Source organism: Halictus rubicundus, chromosome 6 (assembly GCF_050948215.1).
Source record: "Halictus rubicundus isolate RS-2024b chromosome 6, iyHalRubi1_principal, whole genome shotgun sequence".
NCBI lineage: Eukaryota > Metazoa > Arthropoda > Insecta > Hymenoptera > Halictidae > Halictus > Halictus rubicundus.
Window position 1 is genome coordinate 5,712,890 of NC_135154.1, and position 22,794 is coordinate 5,735,683.

The window sequence follows — 22,794 nt, forward strand, 5'->3', positions numbered from 1 at the left end:
ATACTTTATACTTTATATCCGGAAGCCTGCCTTGTCGTAGCTGTCGTAGATTTTTTAACGGGAAAGGGACGAGACAAAAGGATACGTGGTCGTAGCCGCGGGCAAAATAGACGAGTAAATAAATAGCATCTACCTGTGTATGTATGCGTGTAGCTTTTCGGTTATGCGAGTAAATCTTATTTTTGTCCAAGTCAAGTCAACAGGGCTCGTTAAGGTTTTGGTAGCTGCTATTAGGCTGCAATTAGACTGCAATTAGGCTGCTATTAGGCTGCTGCTACAGTTATCGCTATAGGTGACGCGCTGTGTCGATAGCCGCAAACGTAACGGTGCGATGGCGGAAAATAGTTTTGAAAATTACAAATGAACGAACCAGCCACGACCGATGTTTTCCGACGAAAAATAATGAAAATTTCGACGATTTTGCGTACCGCGTACGAATTGCGCGTGGAATTTTATTCCCAGAATTTTCTCAAACTCGATGAAAAAGCATTTCTCGCATCGACGTTTAAACGCATTCGAACGAAAATACTTAAAAAATAGTACGCAAACCGTGAACGAGCATTTTGCGAAAGCTCCGAAACGATACAGTTCGAACGATTATTTTGATTTCTTGTTACGAAATGAATGGGCTGCTATAGCGTATGACACGTTGACACTGCGAAAGTTTCCGTACACGGTTAAATTGTTTTTAGGTTTCGAGTGATTCGAGGAAAATTCGATCGATTTTTGTCGCGGACCTTGTTGCAACGTATCCCGTTCGCGAAGGAGTCGACGAAAATACCTGGTTCGTTCGAATCGCTCACGATGGTGTTCGTGGAGCCGATTCGACGATTCTAGCCGTTCGGTTGGTTGCGTAACGACTCGCAACAGCTCGCATATCGAAAACGGTGCTCGTTGCGCTCGTAATATACCTACAACTTGTTTGCTCGCGAATGCTCGCCTCCACGCTTTCCGAAGATGCTCGCGAGCGTAACCGCGATTCACCGGCTCGTCGATTATGTGCCGGTGATTTCGCTGCGTGGTCGTGTGAAAGTCAGGATGTCCGGTCCTTTCCACCTAACGCAAGAAAAACTCGGCCTCGTGCACGTTCTTGTTGCATTGTATAGCCGCTGCTACCGTCGACGCCCGCACAGCGCAGTTTCACCGAGCCGTACCGCCAGCAATCTGCAATCTGCAATCTGCAATTTGCAATTTGCAATTTGCCCACGTTTGTCTTTTAAAAACGAGATTCGCGACACGACGCGATATGATGCGACTGGTCGGTACTCCGCGCCGCGCCGCACAGTGTGCAATTTGGACAAAACCGGATTCAAAATCAAGGAACTTTCGATAGGAATGAGGTAGAGCGATGAAATTTTTTTTAAATGAAAGCTAGAACTTTGTAGAATATGGGAAAAATAGGGAGATTATGGTACGAACGCTTTTTAACCTTGAGAAAATTCGTTAAACTTGCACAATTTCAAGAAAATTGTGGTTTTCCCAATAACACGCGCGGAAGAAATTTTTTTTTAACATGCTATACATCATTTCCCATAGATTTTTTCACGCTGATTTCAAATCTGGTCTCAAAATTTGTCTACGACCTCAGGATTTTGCAAAAAATAGATTTTTGTGACGAAAAACTAATGAAGTCATTTTTTCGTTGAAATGATTGGATGGTAATAATCTCTCTATTTTTCCCATATTTTACAAAGGTTCAGCTTTCATTTAAAAAAAATTTCATCGCTCTACCTCATTCCTATCGAAAGTTCTTTGATTTTGAATCCGATTTTGTCCAAATTGCCCACTGTGCGCCGCACCGACTGCGCGTTTGTATAACCTTACCAGGTGCAAGCGCGATAGATATCGACCTGAACATGACCTGTCGCGAACAAGAAATTTCACCCCCGAATCTACTATAGTATTCGTCGTGTATCGTGTTCGCTTACAAAAGAAACTGCGTACCCCCGTCAAGTTATGTTCCTCTCGAAATCGTAGAGTTTTTAAACGTACGGATACATTCTGAAAATGTATCTGTCGTACATTTGCTGGTCGTCTCAGAGAGTGCTGATTTGAAAATTGGAAAGAACGCGAGCGTGTCGTTGTGCGATTCGGCCCTCGAAATATACAGTATGTATATGTAGATAATAGGTATATGGTAACATTGAGTGCGCGCATAGTATGTGCCCTATTCGAAATAAATTCACTCACGACCCAATGATTATTTTTATCGAAAGGTTCATGGTTTTCTACATGTGTGATCTCACTGTCTGCATTATAGGTGTGCCCACGTCGCCGTCATCCTGACCTGCCCGAGAAATCCTCATGAAAGACTGGGAACTCAGTACTCAGAATAGCATCGGTATCGTAGCCATTTCTTTTTTATTTTTTTCTTCTATTTCTATTCTCTATTTTTCTGTCTTTTTCCGTTTCCGTTTCTGTTCCTCTTTCCCTATTCATTTCTATTGTTTCAACGGTTCGCGACCAATCACGACTACTCGTAAGAATCTATTTCTTTTCCTTCAACTTAGGAAATTTCGCTAGAATTTCTTTGATTTTTCGTTTGTTCGAGCCCAACACCGGCGATCGATAGTAGACCGCTAATTTGCCAAAGGGTGAAACGAATCTACATATCTATAGTACGCCACACTCTATTACCCAGTAAATATGTTTTACGATTGTTCGTTGCGCGGTCCTTGTTTCAGATCGCGTTCTCGCGATAAGTTGTTCTAATAATTTCGATTTCTTTTTTGCGGTATTATAAATATTTTCTCTGATATCGCACGTAGCTGTTTCATTTCCTCGACGATATAGAACTCGAATTATGCGAGGCATCGAGAAGGATCGAGTAACGTCTATGCACGGGATGTAGTGGCCGACAGACGAGTTTCTAGGAACCGGGTGAACCTTGTTTCGGGAGATCTTCTCCTTCGAAAGATAGTTTAAAAAATGCAGTTTGCACGAGGTACGTCAGCCATGTTTCCTGATAACAGTTTTCAATTAAGCGATTCGGTTTTTGTAGACATTGTAGGCTTCGTAGGCACCATTTAGATTTTGTAGACAAAGAATAGTAGCACGAGGACAAAATCGAGACAAAGATATTTCCGAAATTGATTAACGCGTCACTCGCTAACATCTGAATACGTAACGAAGTGAACGCGTGTAGCGACAGACCGTCGTGGTGGGACCCGTGCAGGAGCGAGAGCTCCTCTTCCAGTCGAATCGATTCAATTAAAATATCCGTGTCGCGTGTCGAGTCTCGAGTCGACCCGGTTATTCCATTGCGTCTCGAGTCTCGACTCGACCCGTACAATCGACGGTCAAAAGTTTCCCGGAGGATCGTACCGGGTCCCGAGGTCCGCGGGCTCCGTGTTCCAGGTGCCGCAAATAGAGTAATCGTCGTGTCGCGTTCTTAACGCGAACTTTTCGGCCGAGAGAAAGAAAGAGGAAGAACGAGCGCGTTCGCGATAATTGTCCTCGTTGGCTCCCTTCCGGTTCTTCGTCGAATCGATTGCCGCGAAACGGGGAGAGGGTCGAAGCGAGCGAGTCAGGCTGCAAAAGCTTGAACGGCCGTCCTTTCCTAGAATCCGCAACGGATCCTTCTCTCTCTCTCTCTCTCTCTCTCTCTCTCTATCGCTCAGACACATACACATATCTCTTCTACACCTATACCTCCCTTCCCTCCTCTTATTCGCTCACCCATTCACTCTTCCTCTGTTGCTCGAAGCCGAGAGTGGCCGCAACCGCGAATTACTTCGCAATTTCCCGAAATTGCGCAATCCGTGCAGGCTAATGGCCACCAGGCTGTTTCTGGTCGGCCAGCCGGCCAGTCGTCCAGTCGTCCAGCCGTCCAGCAACGATGGGGGGAGAGAGAGAGAGAGAGAGAGAGAGAGGGGGGAGGGAGTGGAGAGAGAAAGACAGAGAGAGAAAGAGCGTCAGGGGTGATGGCAACTCGCGTACGCTTCGAGGGATGGGCCGTGGCGGGAGGCGGATGCGAGGGGACCATTAATTAAGCAAAATCATAAACTCGCCGGTGTGGCATGGCGTGGTATGGCGTGGCGTGGCGTGGCGTGGCGTGGCGCGGAGGCCGGGAGCGTGGTTACATTGAAAAATATAAACGCGGGGACCGTTACTTTCACGAACGAGACCTCGCGGTCTTTTACTCGCTCCGCAATCCGCAATCCGCAATCCGCAATGCACTGTTCTCTACGAACGACGTGGCGGTACAGTTTGCGTCGGAAGAGATTTTATCGTTGCCAGTAGCTGAGCGACCGCGACACCTTGTGTCTACTTGTTTGTTTGTTTGTTTGTCTGCTTCTTCTTCTTTTATCTGTCTGTTTTAAAATCTCGCGTTCTTAATTTTCTACATTGTACACCTGTATACCGATTCAAAGCGATGGTTAACTTCACCGAACTCGATGTACCGTAGCTTTGTTCGGTTTATTTTATTTTGGATACGCCTTTGGTTTTTGCACCTTGCCGCTCTTTTCACCTCGAGCGTCTTACGTTGCGTTGGTGCGGTAGTTTCTGTTTCCCATAAATCATGGGCCAATGATGCGGCGAATGTTTGCGTATTATTAATGGGTTTCGCAGTACATACAGTTTCCGAATGTACATAGTACAGATTGTAAGATAATATGGGCGATTGCAGTCAGGATAGCAAATGTGATTGGATAGAAAAAAGTAACTTAATAAAACAGAGGGGAAAAATACAAGTAAGCCCGATAAGTTAGGGCAAACAAACTCTCTCTCTCTCTCTCTCTCTCTCTCTCTCTCTCTCTCTCTCTCTCTCTTTCTTTCGTTCGACTCCTCTTTCTAAATTGACTCTTGCAAAACAACTAGAATTGCTCCTCCACTGCACCTTCTCCGATTCCCGCCTCGCACGTACACAAACCTAGCGAAAAAAATAAAACGAACACCGAGCGCAGGAGTCCACTTCGACTATGCCTAAAAAGCCGGCAAATAATACTACGTATTACGATCGATGCAATGCTGGAGGTGAATGTGGGTTCCGAAATTGCAGCGGAAGTAGTCCGTGTGCCTAATAGAGTTTAAGCGGAATGCCAGATTATCTCCATCTCGTTGCGTCTATAAATCGATCGAATTTTCGAATTTTTGGTTAACTTTCGTCGAATTTTAGGCCGGAAAAAGCCTGTTATTAGTAGCGTTACCGTTACAGTTACCGTTTTCGTTTACGTTTCCGTTTCCAATAATATCGCGCATTGAAAAATGTAAACGTTTCAATTTCGGTTTGCTACAAATCCTACTTTTCATCGTCGATCTCTTGGACGAGGAAAAGTGCGCACCGCGATTACTTCGTAATTACTGTAATTACCGGCCCGGCTAATTGTCCTCGACCGTTCCTTACGATAACTTTATCAACGTCGATCCGATCGAGTTCAATTATGATTCCGTGGAGACTGGGCTTGGGCTTGGATCGTGTGCCCCCTTCGCGCTACGTACGATCGTACCGCTTTTTCTCTTTTCTGCACGAAAGAAGAAAAAAAAAAAAAAAGAGAAAGAACGTAAAGTAAAAATGACCGGACTGACGCTAAACGCGGCTAGGCGCAGCGACCGACAGCCAACGGTCGGCTTAGTAAAAATGCCAGCGATAGATCGCGATATATTCTTACCGCGTGTGGAGTGTTACGTAGTTTCGAAGGCGAGTATTAAAATAGCCGACAGATTGTCCGGGCTATAAATCCTACCGTGTGATATCGCAATACATACAACCACCGCGCCACGCCGCGGCCCGCTCAGTTTATCCGGATACCGGTTATTCGAATTTTCAGTGACGTTAATCGTCCGATTCTCGGTCGTTCGAACGATTCCGTTGCCAACGACGCGCGACGCGACGACCGGTAGAGGGGGTGAATGGGAGTAGACGCGGGAAACAAATTTGCAATTTTACCCCGACCGATCGACGATCTGCACTCGGCGAATAGTATTTGGATCATTGGTGGCGTCGAGGCGAACGAACGAATTTCCACGACTCCGCTCGAAGTTGTCCGAGTTCAAAGGGTGTTCGAGCGTAGTACGCGCTAATCGAAGACAAGTAGAATTTATCCGGAATTTCCTCGGTTAGGTCTGAGTCTACGAGTGCTCGAGACGGCGGAACAGCGAAATAGCGAAACAGCGAAACAGAGAGACAGAGAGAAAGACGGAGAAAAGACTGGCGCGTGTGTCGCAATGTCCCTTAACGGGTGACGGCTGTTGGAGAACCGGTCGACCTCGATACACCCCTACCGTTCTCCATCCACCCCTCCCCGCTACGTAGCAACGCGCCAATGTATGTATTCTCGATACAAGCGTAATAGGTATTTACATCTACGTGCGTATCGTTCATGGATTTTGCACAATCAAAGACATCGTTTGCGCACGTTTCCCTCGCTTTCCCCCGTTTGGAAAATCGTTTCTTCGCCGGTGGCGTTGTCTCGCGTTTTTCATCCGTGAATATCCTCTCCTCCGCTTACTCTCGACGTCCACCCACGCTTACCGTTCTTTTCCGTTTGCCATCGCCATCCTTTCGTATCGCCGCGCGTTATTAAAATGCAACAGAATTACGTCTGTTCTAAGCTATCTCGTTTTCGTCTTTGTTCCAGTTTCATTTCAGTTTTCCCCGCTTTCTCGGATTCTCTAGTTCTCTGTTTTTCCCTTTCTCGGAAACGCGCCGCGCCGTAACGCGTGGCACGTGTCTACCGTTGCGGCGCGGCAAACGAGCAAGCGGGAAAAGCGGGAAAAGCGAGCAAGCGACACTCGAGTCTACCGAACGCCTCGCTTTTCACACTCCAAGTAGTAATTATATCGTTTCTTGTATGTAACTGTTGTCTCGGTATCGGAGTTTACGTGTCCAATAGGGGACTTGGGATACCGGCTCATCCGCATTTTCTGTCGTCGTGTATCGAAAATTATTCGTCCAGATATCGATCGGTTCTGTCGTTTCGGTGCGTATTATACACGTATCGTATGCATGTATGGTGTTGACTACTGTGGGAAAGGAACAAGAGCAAGAGAAAAAGAGCTGGGCGGTAACGGGGTATCGGCATCGGTATAATTTTGTAATCGAACAACCAGATGGATGCTATTTAAGGTTTGTAACACAGTTGACAGTGCTCTCCGGAACGTTCCACGGGTCTCGAGGAAATCCGGTCGAACCGGAGAACGGCAAAGGGACACGGTGTAAGCCGCGATCGAAGCGGTCGAAGCGGTCGAAGCGGTCGGAGCGGTCGGGGACCGGTCGAAGCGCGGTCGGCAAGACGGCCCAATAACCTTCTCGACTCGAGATCAAAGGCAGGCGAATCGCTACAAAGAAACGAATCGGAAAGCCAGAAGAAGGGTTAACACGGTCGGTCCTTCTCTCACTGAAATCACGCGAAGGTGTACCGATGATCGTTAAAACGATCGAGCTTCGAGACGACAAAAAGGGAAAGTCGTTTGTTTGTCGAGACTCCTAATGGCCGTCTTCGAACGAGTTGGTAATTGGCGCGTCTGCACACGTCTCTCTGCTGCTCGATTCCATTCTTTCTTCTTGCCTCTATCCTCCATACTCTCTCCTCTTTGCTTCTTTCCTCGTTCGCTCCGACTTTGTCTCGCGTTGCACTTGTCACCGTTCTCTTTCCAATGTTCCTGCTCCTCGAGCCGTTTTCCATGGCGCAGGTTGTTTCGTGCCGTCTCGTGTCGTCTCGTGTCGTCTCGTGCCTTCTCGTCCGTTTACCTCCTCTCGTTACACGCTTCCGTAAGTGCGCTCGCTTGCTCCTTGCGAATACTTTGATGGAAACGGTCTGCGATTCCGCGAGGAAGCTGTCCGATTCGTTCCTTTGAACGTTCCTTCGCCGACGTCGCGATCACGATCACGATCACGATCACGATCACGAACAGGAACACGACTACGATCGCGATGTCTTTCTTGCGCGTTTCCAGATACGTACATACTGTCTTCTGTTGGTTATCGAGATGCCGCGCCGTTATTTTCGCCATTTTTTCACCAGCGAAAACGGTCGAATTTGAAGAATTTCCGGTGTACGTTGGGCAGGCCGATTTTCCGTTAGCACGATTCTACCGGAGTTTGGAGGCGTCGTAGAGTCGTAAAGTCCTGCGCGGCAGTCGCATTTGGCTAAAAATCGGTAGCACACCGACATCGTGGTTCTTGGAGTTTTGCGGACGCGTTACACGCGCAGTAGGTAGACGCGCGTATAACTCGTAACTCGCGTCGCCGCCTACCAACGCTGGGTAAAACGACACGGGAGCTGCATTCATGCGCGAGCGTCACCCGTCCGCTGTTACAGCGGAACATAACTTTCCGCCCCAGACACGCTAGCCACGTAGCCACGTAGCCACGTAACCCCGTACCAGCAGCCAGCAGCCCCCCAACGGCGTTCTACGCTGAAATATTCTCAATGAAATTAGCGGTGGCCGGGAGTTAGTCGAGCTCGCGCGACAAACGATCATTCGTACCGTTTCATCTTGCCAGTGTTTAACGAACATGTCCGCGATAATAGAGCGACGCACAAAGGAACGGTAATTCAGTTTCTGCGCTGATACGCTTCCGTGTACCTGCGCGAGCGCGCGTGCGATACACGCAAGAGTTTTGTTTTCGATATTCTCCGCGGTTCGACGTATTTCAAGAAAAATGTCGGAATTCCGAACTGTACCATCCGCCTCGTGTTAGCAAATTAAGCAAAGTAAAAGGAACGGTCTCGGAACGATGTTACGAGCCAGGGCTGCGAGCAACGCGAGAGGCCGGCGAGGGGGTTATTACCCCTGGAGTATGGTTTCAATTTGTTTTCAATTTTGAAATCTTTGTTGATTTGAATTTGAGATTAGTAAGCCTCGTAACTTATACAGGGTGGCCCACATAACTCTGAACAGCTCAATATCTCGAAAACTATGCCATCGATTTTAAAGTTCTTAGTCTTAAATTGCATGAAACTGAAGGGCCTTTCTGACTACATAAACGTGAAGTGGCCTCCCTTCCCCTTTAACGGGGGAGGGGAGGTACCTTTGTAATTTTAAATGGAACCCCCTATAAAATGTTACATATTTAGATTCTACCGGAAAAAAACGAGTCAATTTTGTCTGAAACATTTTTTTGTCAGATACTTCCATGATGAGATATAACAGTTTGAAGTTTCGAGTTGTAGGTACTTGAAGCGCTCGGAAATAGCGTTATGGAATTATACGCGCTTGAGTCCTTTGCTTATTCGTGAAGAAATAAAATGTACTTTAAATTAAATGTTCAAAATGTCCACCACGGGCTTGTAAACATTTATTTACTCGAAACATCAAAGTTGTTCTAACATTTTTTAACATTTCGGGAGTCACTGAAGCGCAAGCGTCACGTATTCTTTGTTTCATATCCTCTTTTGTCGTCGGTGGTTCAAACATAACTTTGTCCTTTACATATCCCCCGTAAGAAAAAATCTAATGGTGTTAGATCGGGGATCGAGGAGGCCATTGACGAGGTCCCCCACGACCTATCCATTTGTTCCCAAATTTTTCGTTCAAAAATTGCCTGGTGATGATGGCAAAATATGGAGGAGCGCCGTCTTGTTGGAACCACATTTCTCTTCTAACGTGCAGTGGCACATCTTCCAAAAGCGCAGGCAAATGATTTTTTAAGAAATCACAATAACTTGCAGATGTTACAGTTTCTTGAAAAAAATAAGGTCCAATCACAAAATCTCCTATTAGGCCACACCAAACATTTAAAGACCATCGATGTTGAAAGGGAACACATCGCATCCAATTTGGGTTTTCCACGGCCCAATAATGCAGATTATGTCTATTTACATGCCCTGAATTCATAAAAGTGGCCTCATCGGAAAAAAGTATTTTGCACAAAAAGTCGTTTTCCACAACACCCTGCAGCCACTCACAAAATCTTACGCGGTGATCGTAATCTGCTATCGAAAGCTCTTGTGATAAAACCATGTGATATGGATGATACTTTTGCCGTTTCAAAATTCGTTGAATTGATGAATGACTAATCTGTGATGTTTGTGCAAGTGTACGTTGACTAATATGTGGATTTAATGTAATTGCAGCAAGAATACTGGCACTATTATTTTCATTAGTGACAGCTTTACTAAGCCGCTTTTCTAAATTATGAAATGTTTCTAAATTATGAAGCGCGTATAATTCCATAACGCTATTTCCGAGCGCTTCAAGTACCTACATACAACTCGAAACTTCAAACTGTTATATCTCATCATGGAAGTATCTGACAAAAAAATGTTTCAGACAAATTTGACTTGTTTTTTCCGGTAGAATCTAAATATGTAACATTTTCTAGGGGGTTCCATTTAAAATTACAAAGGTACCTCCCCTCCCCCGTTAAAGGGGAAGGGAGGCCACTTCACGTTTATGTAGTCAGAAAGGCCCTTCAGTTCCATGCAATTTAAGACTAAGAACTTTAAAATCGATGGCATAGTTTTCGAGATATTGAGCTGTTCAGAGTTATGTGGGCCACCCTGTATATAATTTAATTGATACAATCCGAGCGGTAAGATTGTATCGTGTGGGAACGTTCAATTATTAGATTAGGATATTAGGCAATAATTAAGGGTCGTAGATTACGCGAGCTAACAAACAAGACAAATATATTCTGAATTGAAATAATTACAAGTGTTGTTGTTTGCGTCGCGAGTGAATTTAGTGGGTGTACAATTGGAGAAATTGTTACCTATGATACACGGTTTTGACGCATTGGCAGTGCGGGGTCAGAGAGCAATTATTGAATGCCAAATAGAATGTATACCGAACTAACGGAATCTATAAGGTTACGATTTGATTCGAAAGTGACTTTAACCCGATCTCACTAGAATTGACTCTTATGCGTGTAACGCGACGTGACTGCACGATTACTAAACCGCTACTGAACTAAAGATGATGAAAACGAACGGGTTTATATACCTTGAAAATGAAAGGGACACTCTGTTTAAGATTTAATGTCACGTAGGGTCACAATCACATTTTTGTCACTTCTTATGAAAAGCAGGCCTCGGTTAGATTTTCGTTAAAAGGGGTTAATGAAGGTTATCCGGGCTATATCTTATCAGAATCTTAATTAACGGATGCCAGAAGGTAGTGTCTAAAGATTTTCATATAAAGAAGGCATACAGTATCTTCCATTAATAAAAGGGACGCTTTTCGTTCTCAGAAAAGGGATTAGAACTTCTAATCGAAATGAGTATGCAAACTCTTGCTCAAAGTAGTGCCAACACAAAAAGTGTAGATAAGCAAATCGCGAGGTAAGCGAGTGGCGAGATGCGAGATGCGAGGTGGGTTCCGACGCGACGTCTAACCGATGGAAGATTGCTTTTCGATGAATCGGCAGCTCGGGGAATACGAGGATCGCGCTTCGCAAAGTCGAAGCCGGAACACACTTTGTACGTAAGAACAATTTGCTTGATCGTAAATATATTCCACTCGAAGACGACGTTCGAGGAATACGCAAACGAGTTGACATTTTCGAAAGTAATTTTACGATGCGTAAAGTGTGCGCCCGTGACCGTGACCGTGACCGTGACCGCGACCGCGACCGCGAGAAAAGCTATAAAATTCGGACGACGGGAAAGAGAGGGGAAAAATACAGAATATTCTGATGGATTGATCGTTCGTTTAACGCGAAGGATTCGATGGTAACACAGAACACCGATGCGCTCTCTCGAAAAAATGTAGTTGCGCGTTCCACGTATCCGGAACTGCCGAACTGCTATCGACTATCAGCTATCAACTATCAACTATTTCGCTATTTGTGGTTTAGCGGTTTAGTAATAGGCTCGGTATCCTTCTAGACAAGGATTCCTGACTACGCTTCCTCGTTATTGCGGTGAATCAACGGGCCACGTACCACCGCACCGCACCGCACCGCACCGCACCGCATCGCACCGCCTCGTTTCGTATCGTCTCGTCTCCATCGTTAACTTCTCCTTCGCATTCTCCTCTCATAGTCTTTCTTTGCGTTAGCGTGTCAACCTCAGTGTCGAAAACCCTTTCCGTTCTCGAGCACTGTCCTCTCACCACGTTCGAAAAAAATGTGGTCCCTCTCGTTTTCAGTTTCGAAAATATCGTGTACATGTGGTATATCTAGCTTGGAGCCACGATCGGAGTAGACGTTGATTATGTCGATGGTCCTACATCGAAACAATCCCGAACTCTACGCGACATCGTGGCGCAAAGTGTTTTTGAAATATTTTCGATTTATAAGAGGAATATTGGCGATAGTCGAGAAACAAAGATGCTTTGAAACGAGTCGTCTATCTCGCAACGAACGGGAACACGCTCGAGAAGGATAGGCTGCATAGGATCGTCGTAGCAACGGACGATAGGAGCATAGAAGACGCATCGCGGCTGAAAGTTTGAAGCTCTGTATCGTAGGAAGCCACTGGCAACGGCCTACAGTCTTGGTTCAGGTGCATTTACGCGAGTCGAGCGAGCCGAGCGAGTCGAGCGAGTCGAGTGAGTCGAGCATGCGATATTCCTGGCTTTTCGCAAGTGCCGCTCGACCGAGACGAATCTCTTTCCGCGTATGAATCATCGTTACGTTTCTAGTTTCTACGAACGCACAGTAAATTACGAATTGCGTTTCCTCGCGACCGACGGACAACTGAAAGCAGCTGCCGGCGCGGTGCGGCGCGAGGTGCGGTGCGCCGTCACGCGAAATCTCTCTGGAACAAGCGTACGCGTGTCCGTGTGCTTGCGCGTGTACTATCCGTGCGTTCTCGTGTGCGTGCGCAGTGCTGGACCGGGCCGGGCCGGGCCGGGCCGTGTCTGATCGGATCGCATCGGATCGGATCGGATCGGGCTAGCTCGGAAAAGAAAAGGTCAAATTATCTTGTCGGAAGGACGTCGCGTCGGGTCGGAGGCTCGTCATTTCGCTCTGCGTACCGTGTCTCTTCTCCTGTCTTCCCTCTCCTCCTTTTCTCACCACCTGCGCACGTAAATGAATCGTAACCGCGTTACCGTATTGTGCAAACGCTTGATTTTAACATCGATTACCATAATGATGTGCTTCGAAGCGTCCAACGATAACAATCTTCTGTTTCGTTCGTCTCGAGTCTACAGTCTACGGTACGGTTTCGATTACACATACCCTGCCGCGTCCGTTGACGTTTCAGGGAGCAGACAAACTCGAAAAGACAAATCTTTTGGCGGCAATACGATCGGCAGATGTAGCACAAGATGTAGGTACGAGAAGTTCCAATTTTTAAATTGTCCGCAGAGTTTCGAAGTTTGGAACGCGCGAACATACGTATTTCAGACTTTTCTCCATTCAGATAGATCTTTAAAGCAGAGACTCGGATCTCGGGGCTCGGGGCGCGAGACCGAGACTGAGACAGAGACGAGGAAGGGGCTGGAATATTAATAGAAGATTTCTGTCCTGACTAATTTACCGCTTCCTTTACCTCGAAGCAGACTTTAGATTGGTTCTTTGGCGTTGTCCTCGCGATGCTTCGCGGCCTTTGTGCTCGCTCGCTTGCTGCGATCAGCTTTCGCGGAGATTTCATGCACGAGTCAAAGTGCATCTGCACGATACTCTTTCGATCCGCGGGGAATCTTCCCTTCATTAAAAAACAGCTTTCCCCATTTTTATTTGAGATTGTTCACGAGGCAATGAGCTTCGTTTCGTTTCGTTCCGTTTCGTTTCGCTTCGTTTCGTTTCATTTATACAAAAATGAAGCGGTGGAGCGAACTCGCGCAGCAATTCGATTTCAAAAGTTCGAGCGCGTTCGACTCTACGAATTGCCGCGACTCTGTCAGTTTTGTAGACGACACCAGCCGCCACGGCACAGGTAGAATTCGCAGCGAGACAACAGTTCGCAAAGTCGATTCGCGGACGCGGAACGAATCGCGTCTTCCCGTTCGGTCGCGTAATTGCGCGTTGCATTATTCGAACGATCCGCGTGCGCGCAGCTGCGGTGTTTACACGCGTTTGCGCACACGCATTTATGCCCGTCGCGGTGAATGTGGGTGTACCGTGAACCGTCGGTAATGAGCGTGCAGTAGCGTAGACGACTGTGAAATTTTAGTTGCTTCGACGTTGCATTCGCTTTCCCTTTCCCTTTTCCCTTTCATTTCTTCCTTTTGTACTATCTATTCGAATGTTTATCTTGTCGATTATTATCGATGAAAATTTTCATTTTTTCTTGACTCGTTCCATGCCATTCGCGGACCTTGCGGAGCTGGAATAGGTGAAAATGTTGACCTAGCCATCGGTAAAGCGATTCAACCTCGTTTAGGGCCAAAGCATACACGAATATAACCCGAGCAAAGTTGCAATGGCTTAGATATTACTTTATCTGCGAGCCACGGATGTTTAGGAAAACGCGATCGTTACCGCGGTGACGGTATCGGGGTATCGGCATCGGCATAGGCATAATCATCGGCATTGGCGTCGTCGCCGACGCGAGACGTGAAATGCGAGACACGAGACACGAGAAAAGCCTGCCAACGCTAAGCAACTTTTGCGCGTGACACACGGCTCGTTTGCTTACCTGAAATAAACATTTCCATTTGCCTGGCCGTGCTTAGTTTTTGATTCCTCGGGCGTCTCTTGCCTCGCGTAATTGGATAAATGCACGCGGAATTGCGTTATGCCGTTTCGATGCTCGGAGGTACGAACGTAACGAGTAGACTGTGTCGGTCCGTCCGGTTATCCGATTATCTGTCTCCGACAATGTTTCTGCAACAACTACGTCCAGTACGTATTCGCTCGCGTTTTCGAATTTCTGTTGCGCTCTAATAAACTTGACTAATTGTAAGGGAAGAGTTGGGAGGAGGATCGCGGCAGTAGACCGAGCAGGCAGGACTTCAATTATCGCGGCTTTTACGTCCTTTCAGGAAGTCTAAGGGTCTTTCGGATGGACCGGCTGCACCGTAAATGAATTTCGCAATAAAGTTGCAACGGGCAAAGGGTGGCCATAAAATGAAATAAAGCGATGCTCGCTGGCTCGTCCCTGTGCTCGGCTCGCGCGCAGCCGCGTCTCGCGCATAATAAATTATTCTCGGTCGCGTTCGTGGACACGACGAGACGAAACGGGACAAGACGAGACGAGACGAGACGAGACGAGACGAGACGAGGCGGCTGTCCTCTTGAATAATACGAGTAGGTACAATGTTTTGCTCAGTGTTTGGCGGCATTCGAATACGCGCGCTGCACATACCTATTGCTTTCAACATCGAAAACTCTACTATTATCTTTGAAGCATACATCGCGCGAGAAAGCGAAAATGCGACCTTAGCAAAACTAACTCTTGACGGCTCTGTTTCTCTCTCTCTCTCTCTCTCTCTCTCTCTCCGTTTTTGCCCGATTCTCTCTTTCGCTACAACTTTCCTTGTCGTTGTTTCTCATCGGAGAGCGGTACGTGGGCGAGCTTTGGGCACATCTGCATAATCGTACGTAAATTGCACGGGACATCGCGCTCGGTAATATATTGCGGCCGGAGGGTCGGAGGGTCGGAGGGTAGGTGGGTCGGAGAACTGCGATCATATGCAGGATATGCGCAGCTCGCGCGGAGCGGATCCGCAGAGCGCGAGTTGTGCACGCGTGTTCCTAGGTGCGCGTTATACATATACTCGTCGCGTCGCAACGGTACACCGTCGACCGGTTAATTCAGTTAGTGTATACGGAACGGAAGGCTGTGGAGGAAGCACGATACCACTCCGCACTTTGCCGTGCGCTCAAACATTTATGAAGGGACGAGTGGTTCGGAGCCACGTTTCGCGTCTCGCTCCTATCTCCCTCTCTTTCTCTCGGTCTCCCTCTTCCCCATTTTCTTTTTGCACGCCTACAACCGTCACTGACCGTTGGCGAACTTGTTGTTCCGACGCTTCTTTCCCTTTCTCTCTAGATTCTAGACGATGTGCTCCGATTCGTCACGGTCAATTTCTATTGAGAACTACTATCGTCGCATTCGTATGTAGACCAGTGGCGACGACCTTGAATTTCGGACGTTACTTGAGACGAAATTGTGCATCGATGTTACTCATATTGTAGGAATATGTGAAACTCCTACGTCTCGGGTGTGACGTAACGGGTGAAATGATCGGATACCGATTTCACTAGAATGCTTTATTTTACTTCGACAACTCGACTCTCAAACGACAATGTTCAATATATCAACTCACTCGCTCGCTCGCGACTCTCGCTCTACTGACGCTGCTCCGTTACGAAGAACAAAAGCGTTCCGCCGAAAAGCAAAACGCTATCGCCAATCGAGCGACATCGACGCGGCTCAGGGTCTCGCGTAGAGAAGCGGAACCGCTCACGCACACGTGCATCTCGCATTACACACAGTCGCACTCGCAACCATACATCCTTCCTCTCAAGCAGCTATTCCAAACAATCATCTTGACTGAGTCACACTCACATCACTACAATATCGGTAATACGTATGCGCAACGCAACGAATCGATCGGTGATGTGGTTGGTCCAGTGCTTTTCGCAATTTTACCTTCTCTACCAACGTAAAGTTACGAATCGTTCTCGATTAACGAAAATCAATTATACGTATATCATAGTTTTGAAAGATCGACAAGATCGGAGGACACGGAAGAACCACAAGAGAATCGCGCGCGTACTTATCGGCATACGTAGAAACACGGTTGTCGCGCTTTCTCGATAACCGGAAGAAGGGCTCTCGAGGGGAAAATACGAGCCACCGATAACGCCTGGCTACATACACGTGTAAACGTGCAAGCTTGTAACCGTATAAGCGTGTAAGCGTGTAAACGTGTAAGCGTATCAGCGTGTAAGCGTGCAGCCCATTAATCCGAGCGTGTCGCATTGATCTATCATTGTCCTGTGGGCAACGGTGATATACACGCGTCTGAGCTTGATACATAATAGATCGCACACGCAGCCTGGTTCGACGCAAACAGCGACTCGGTAGTCGCGAGCGCGCGGGTACCGATCGGATAAGATGCGCTATTACGCTATCTGTATTTATATCGTTCAGAATTATTTAAAAGGCAGCGATTTTTCGGAAAATACCGATTCGACGACAGATTCGAATAGAATGACACTGCTACCAAGCCTGCTAACGATCGACATCGAGCGACTACTGTAAATACCTACCCTATATGAATGTACTTTGATCGTCCAGTAGCCCAAACGGATCCGGCCATAATTTCAACGATCGAGGTCCCTGTAATATACAGGGTGTCCCGTAACTGGTGGTACAACCGAGCACGGGGTGATTCTACACGAAAAACTGAGTCGAAAATATAGAATAAAATTTTTTGGTACAAGGCTTTGTTTTCGAGAAAAATGAGTTTGAAAATTTGTCTAGGGCGCCTGCACTCGGCTTACTTGCGGCTCAACGGACTTCATTCCGAGTTACCTCAACCTTTTTTCGCAAAGGTTTTCGAGGTTTGTATACGTCGAATAAATCGAAGGTCGAGGTTACAATGTTAGAATTACCTTTGAGGAATTCGTTTAATTCATAAATTGCTGGAAGTGCTGTCCACGTTGTTGTAGACATAATTGTGCTCTTCGTATTAAATTCCTTCGAACCTCTTGTAATGTGCAATTATTATGTTGCTTTGAGTGTTCAGGCGCTATCACAATTTTTTGTTGTAATTGTACGATGCTCGTTACGTCATCACGATACACAATCGATTTCACCTGACCCCGCAAATAAAAATCTAACGGTGACAAATCCGGAGATCGTGGCGGCCAAGGTACTCTGCCACCGCGACCGATCCAGCACTGATAATTTTCACTTAGAAAACGTCTTACTTCGCAACTGTAGTGCGGTGGTGCTCCATCCTGTTGAAAAATTAGCGTTCTTCGAATCCCGTTGAGCTGCAGGCGCACTAGACAAATTTTCAAACTCATTTTTCTCGAAAACAAAGCCTTGTATCAACAAATTTTATTCTATATTTTCGACTCAGTTTTTCATGTAGAATCACCCCTGCTCGGTTGTACCACCAGTTACGGGGCACCCTGTATATATTTGATCGTTTGTTACATTCAACAGAATAGAACGCGGCTACCAGCTATGTATGTGGGAACGAATCATGTTTCTTTTATTATTTTCCTATGTTTCTGTTTCTGTTTCTGTTCCGCGCGTTTCTTCTGCTTCTTATTCGCGCGCAGAGTTATCGCACAAGGGAGTCTAGTGGTTTGCGGCGTTGCGAATAGCGAGTAGCGAGTCAGGCTGCAAACGAACTCAGATGTCGTTTATAAAACCTGAATCTCACGGCTTAATGCACGCAGCCCACAAACTCACAGCTCACAGCTCGCAAACCACAGAGCTACGGTGAACTCGAGTGTGCAACGGGAGGCTTGTTTTCGATCGACTCTCCGTCGAGAACCGGGCCTAAGGCCTAAGGTCTAACGATAAAACGACTCGACGCGCGACGCGAGCATGCCGCGATATCCGATTCGAACGATCTCGCGCGTTTATAACGCGTATTGTCGTATATTCTGTCACACCTACTGCTGCACATCGTCGATACGTCGCACAGTGGGCAATTTGGACGAAATCGGATTCAAAATCAAGGAACTTTCGATAGGAATGAGGTAGAACGATGAAATTTTTTTTAAATGAAAGCTGAAACTTAGTAGAATATGGGAAAAATAGAGAGATTGTGGTCCGAACGTTTTTTAACCTCGAGAAAATTCGTTAAACGCGCACAAATTCAAGAAAATGTTAGTTTTTTCAATACCACGCCCGGAAAAAATTTTTTCTAACATGCTATACATCATTTCCCATAGATTTTTTCACGCTGGTTTCAAATCTGGTCTCAAAATTTGTCTACGACCTCAGGATTTTGCAAAAAATAGATTTTTGTGACGAAAAACTAATGAAGTCATTTTTTCGTGAAAATGATTTTATAACACTCTAGTGTGAAGGTATATTGTATTTTCATTCATAAAATTCAATAAAAGTAATAATAATGACGTATTTGAACGTTTTGAGTTACTTACGGAACATGAAGCGCTTCACATCTCGTCACCACTTGACGTATCGCTGTTATTGCTACTGACACTTTCTGCAAACTGTCTGTGGTTGTAATGTAGTATAAATTAGATATCTATTGTCCAGAATTATATTTTCGAAAATCCGACAATATTTGCAGAAGCTTTGGAGATCGACGTGCAATTTATAAAAAATATTGCTACAATATTATCAGTCTTCAAATGCAAGCAACCCTTAAAAATAAAAGAGCTCGAAGAATTCTGTTGGGAGACATATTGTTTTCATTATACATTATTTCCGTGGGCTCGAATGAGTACTACCTTGCATAAGTTATTAAAGCATGGTTGCGAAATAGCAAAACAGTTTCTATTGCCAATAGCTTATTATTCAGAAGATGCAAATGAATCGTGGCATAAACTGTACAGAAAAAACATGATACTTCACTCACGACAAAATAGTCGAAAAAATAGAATCTTAGATGTTTTTAATCGCGCAATGCACTTAACCGACCCGAAAATTTCTATCATATTACTAAAAGATCGATTAAAGTTGTACCGAAGAAAGAAAATAGCAGCAGAATGTAGAAACTTCGTCGAAGAAAATGCGCAAGTTAAAAAGATTAAATACTTACCTTACTTCCTCTGTAAATGAAAATATAATTCTGGACAATAGATATCTAATTTATACTACATTACAACCACAGACAGTTTGCAGAATGTGCCAGTAGCAATAACAGCGATACGTCAAGTGGTGACGAGATGTGAAGCGCTTCATGTTCCGTAAGTAACTCAAAACGTTCAAATACGTCATTATTATTACTTTTATTGAATTTTATGTATGAAAATACAATATACCTTCAAACTAGAGTGTTATAAAATCATTTTCACGAAAAAATGACTTCATTAGTTTTTCGTCACAAAAATCTATTTTTTGCAAAATCCTGAGGTCGTAGACAAATTTTGAGACCAGATTTGAAATCAGCGTGACAAAATCTATGGGAAATGATGTATAGCATGTTAGAAAAAATTTTTTTCCGGGCGTGGTATTGAAAAAACTAACATTTTCTTGAATTTGTGCGCGTTTAACGAATTTTCTCGAGGTTAAAAAACGTTCGGACCACAATCTCTCTATTTTTCCCATATTCTACTAAGTTTCAGCTTTCATTTAAAAAAAATTTCATCGTTCTACCTCATTCCTATCGAAAGTTCCTTGATTTTTAATCCGATTTCGTCCAAATTGCCCACTGTGCGTCGTTTGGACTTGTTTCTTTTCAACCGAGATTCCAAACTGGAGTAGTAGCAAAAGAATACTTACGATGTCGTTCGATCAAACACAGTGGAACCCGATACGAGTACAATCACTGATAATCGTTTCTGTTTTCTGTTTTAGGTAAGTCTTTCGTATTAAACCAAAACTTTTCGGCTGGCCTGAGCATTTTCGAGGGGTACTTTTACGAGTTGGCAATACGTGAAATTTCGTCGGATTATGTATGTATAACGATCGAAATAAGTTTCTTTCAATGATTTTGTCGCATACATTCTTTTATTACATTCTCTGCGTACGAAAAACTGTACGGATAAAACTGATCGAAAGTTTCACGATACGCAACGCCTGCAGCATGCGATGAAACCTAACGGAGAAAAGTTTCGGATCGATTAGATCGATAAAGATCGATTCGAGGAACTTTAGGACCGACCTTGCGATCAAACAAATCGAAACCGAAATCGGTTTGGACGAATCGAACAGACGAATAGACGAATAGACGAATTGGCGAATAGGGGGAACTGATTTGAACCGGTCGAGCTCCGGAAATTAAATCGCTCTTGATTTTAATGTTGGGAGAACTTTACTGCTCACCGAGTTTCAAGTTCTGGGTAACTCGATTAATGGATATGTACTCGGTCTGCACGGGATTACTCGTGGCCGTGTAATCGAGTCGAATTCACACTGAAAACTTGTGACCAACGATAAGGCTAACTCGATGAAATTTCAAAACAGACTTTGCTGCTTCTTTCCTACCGTCGCGTCGCGTCGGTTTATCGACTATTTATCGACCTCGAAATATTATACCGTACACAGACATACAATATATTGTGATTTCGCTGTCCGTACAACGGACGAGACGTTTCTGCTGCGCAACAGTTTCGTTACCGACCACCAAAGTAACCGTCTCCACGCCCGCAGATTAAACGGATCGAATCACTCTTTTTACTTTAACCTCGCATACTTGCGTTCCTTTGGGAAAGAAAATTCTCTGATCCGACAATTTGATCGTCGATTTATCGCTGTTTGTTACACGGATCAGAGAATCTTTGTTATACTTATCCGTCGGTGTTTCCCTATTGTACTCGTTCGCGCACGTGCAACCACATAAAACATAACACTTTGAGGTTACCGTCGCTAAATCTTGTTTCACCTAACCACCGCGAAGTAAAACGAAACCGTGATATGTCGTGTCCGCGATCACGTAAGCATGATTCTCTCTCTCTCTCTCTCTCGCTCGCACCATCCCTTTTGGTCAAGATCATCTTTCGACCAATTTAATTCGGTTGAGTCATTGCGTCGGTTTTTTTTTATAACGAGATTTAGTCGATTTTAGAACGTTTGGGATAGGAAAGGGAAGAAGGAAGAAGCGACGCACGCGTGCTCGGTTTCTCTCGGAGCACCAATGTTCCGTAGAACCCGTCATGGATGATCACGGCGAATCGTGGACGGGCGATTTCTTGTGCCCGTGAAAGGTGAACGCGTTTCTCGCTTTATGTGCCGAAACTTGGACGCCGCTCTCGGGACGTTCGATGCGTTGCGACTGTCGCGGCTTGTTTCGACTCTGTTGGCAATAATATTGTTCCGTCGCGCTTCACTTTCAAACGCATTCGGAAATGTTCTCGAATGGCTGAGATTTTGGTGGCGCGCGACGTATACCGACAACGGCATCGTTCATCATTGAATAATTCACCGAGCGTGCCAACGCGACGACGACAATTTCAAGAGTTTGCGCGACGAGTGACTAGAGATGCAACAGCGCGCGAAACACTGGCAGAAATAGCTTAATTAAAGTAAAATAGTTATTAAAGCGGGCCGACTTGTCACCGGTATCGTTTAAAGTAGCCGGGGGCGGTAATTGCGAAGCTTGCTCATTAACGCGTTTATTAAGATCGCTCTGCGATTAATTTCGAGCTCCGCGAGTTATTCACGGCAGAAAGACAACAGAATTTCTCGTATCCGAGGCTCGTGCTTGGTAATAATTCCTCGCGAATTGCGTGCGTTGTTCGTCTCTGTCTCTCTGTCCGTCTGTCTGTCTGTGTCTGTCTGTCTGTCTGTCTGTCTGTCTGTCTGTCTATCTGTCTGTATATCTATCTGGGAAGCTCTCTGGCACTACGCTTCCTCTGCATACGTGTATGCGTGTGCGTGTTGCGTTACCTGCACGATGCTCGACCCACGCAAAACGCTTTTGCCACCCAATATGTACGAGCCATTGTCTCGGGGATCATTATTGTTGTGCAATGCTGAAATTACGGGCGGATCCTTCGCTTTGTGCGCGATACAACTATCGCGGCAACCGGACGAAGGGGAACACGCTTTCTTAAACTGACTCTGTGTCGGCAACTGACAAATTGTTTATCATAACGATAATAATTTGTTGGCTCGATACGAGCCATTGTTGTATCGAGGCCCGATCGTAGCTGTATTCTCCGACGCGACGCGACGTGACGCGACGGATCGAACACGATCGGAAAATGATTTTGAAGAGCAACGAAAACAATTCTCTACCCTCGGTGCGCGCAAGCCGGTATGTACATGCTAACTGATTGTACCGTGTAGCGACAATACGTCGCAAGATACGATATTCTTCGAGCGTCGCATTGCGATACGATTGAAAGACGGGGTA

The 22,794-nt window shown here is 45.6% G+C and overlaps 1 protein-coding gene across 9 annotated transcripts in view; it reads left to right on the forward strand.

The window, feature by feature from the left end:
- Positions 1 to 22,794, forward strand: part of Scalloped (TEA domain transcription factor 1 homolog scalloped) — a 118,291-nt gene that overhangs the window by 40,584 nt on the left and 54,913 nt on the right. For 5 of the 9 annotated variants that reach the window (XM_076789544.1, XM_076789543.1, XM_076789545.1 and 2 more), the window contains one exon: positions 2,261 to 2,341. The exons of 3 other annotated variants lie outside the window; for them this stretch is intronic. In XM_076789544.1, the coding sequence (XP_076645659.1) occupies positions 2,305 to 2,341 (37 nt within the window). In that variant the 5' untranslated portion in view covers positions 2,261 to 2,304. Of the gene's footprint in view, positions 1 to 2,260; positions 2,342 to 2,913; positions 2,945 to 22,794 lie in introns of those variants that run through there. One more of the 9 variants, XM_076789549.1, reaches the window with a different exon arrangement.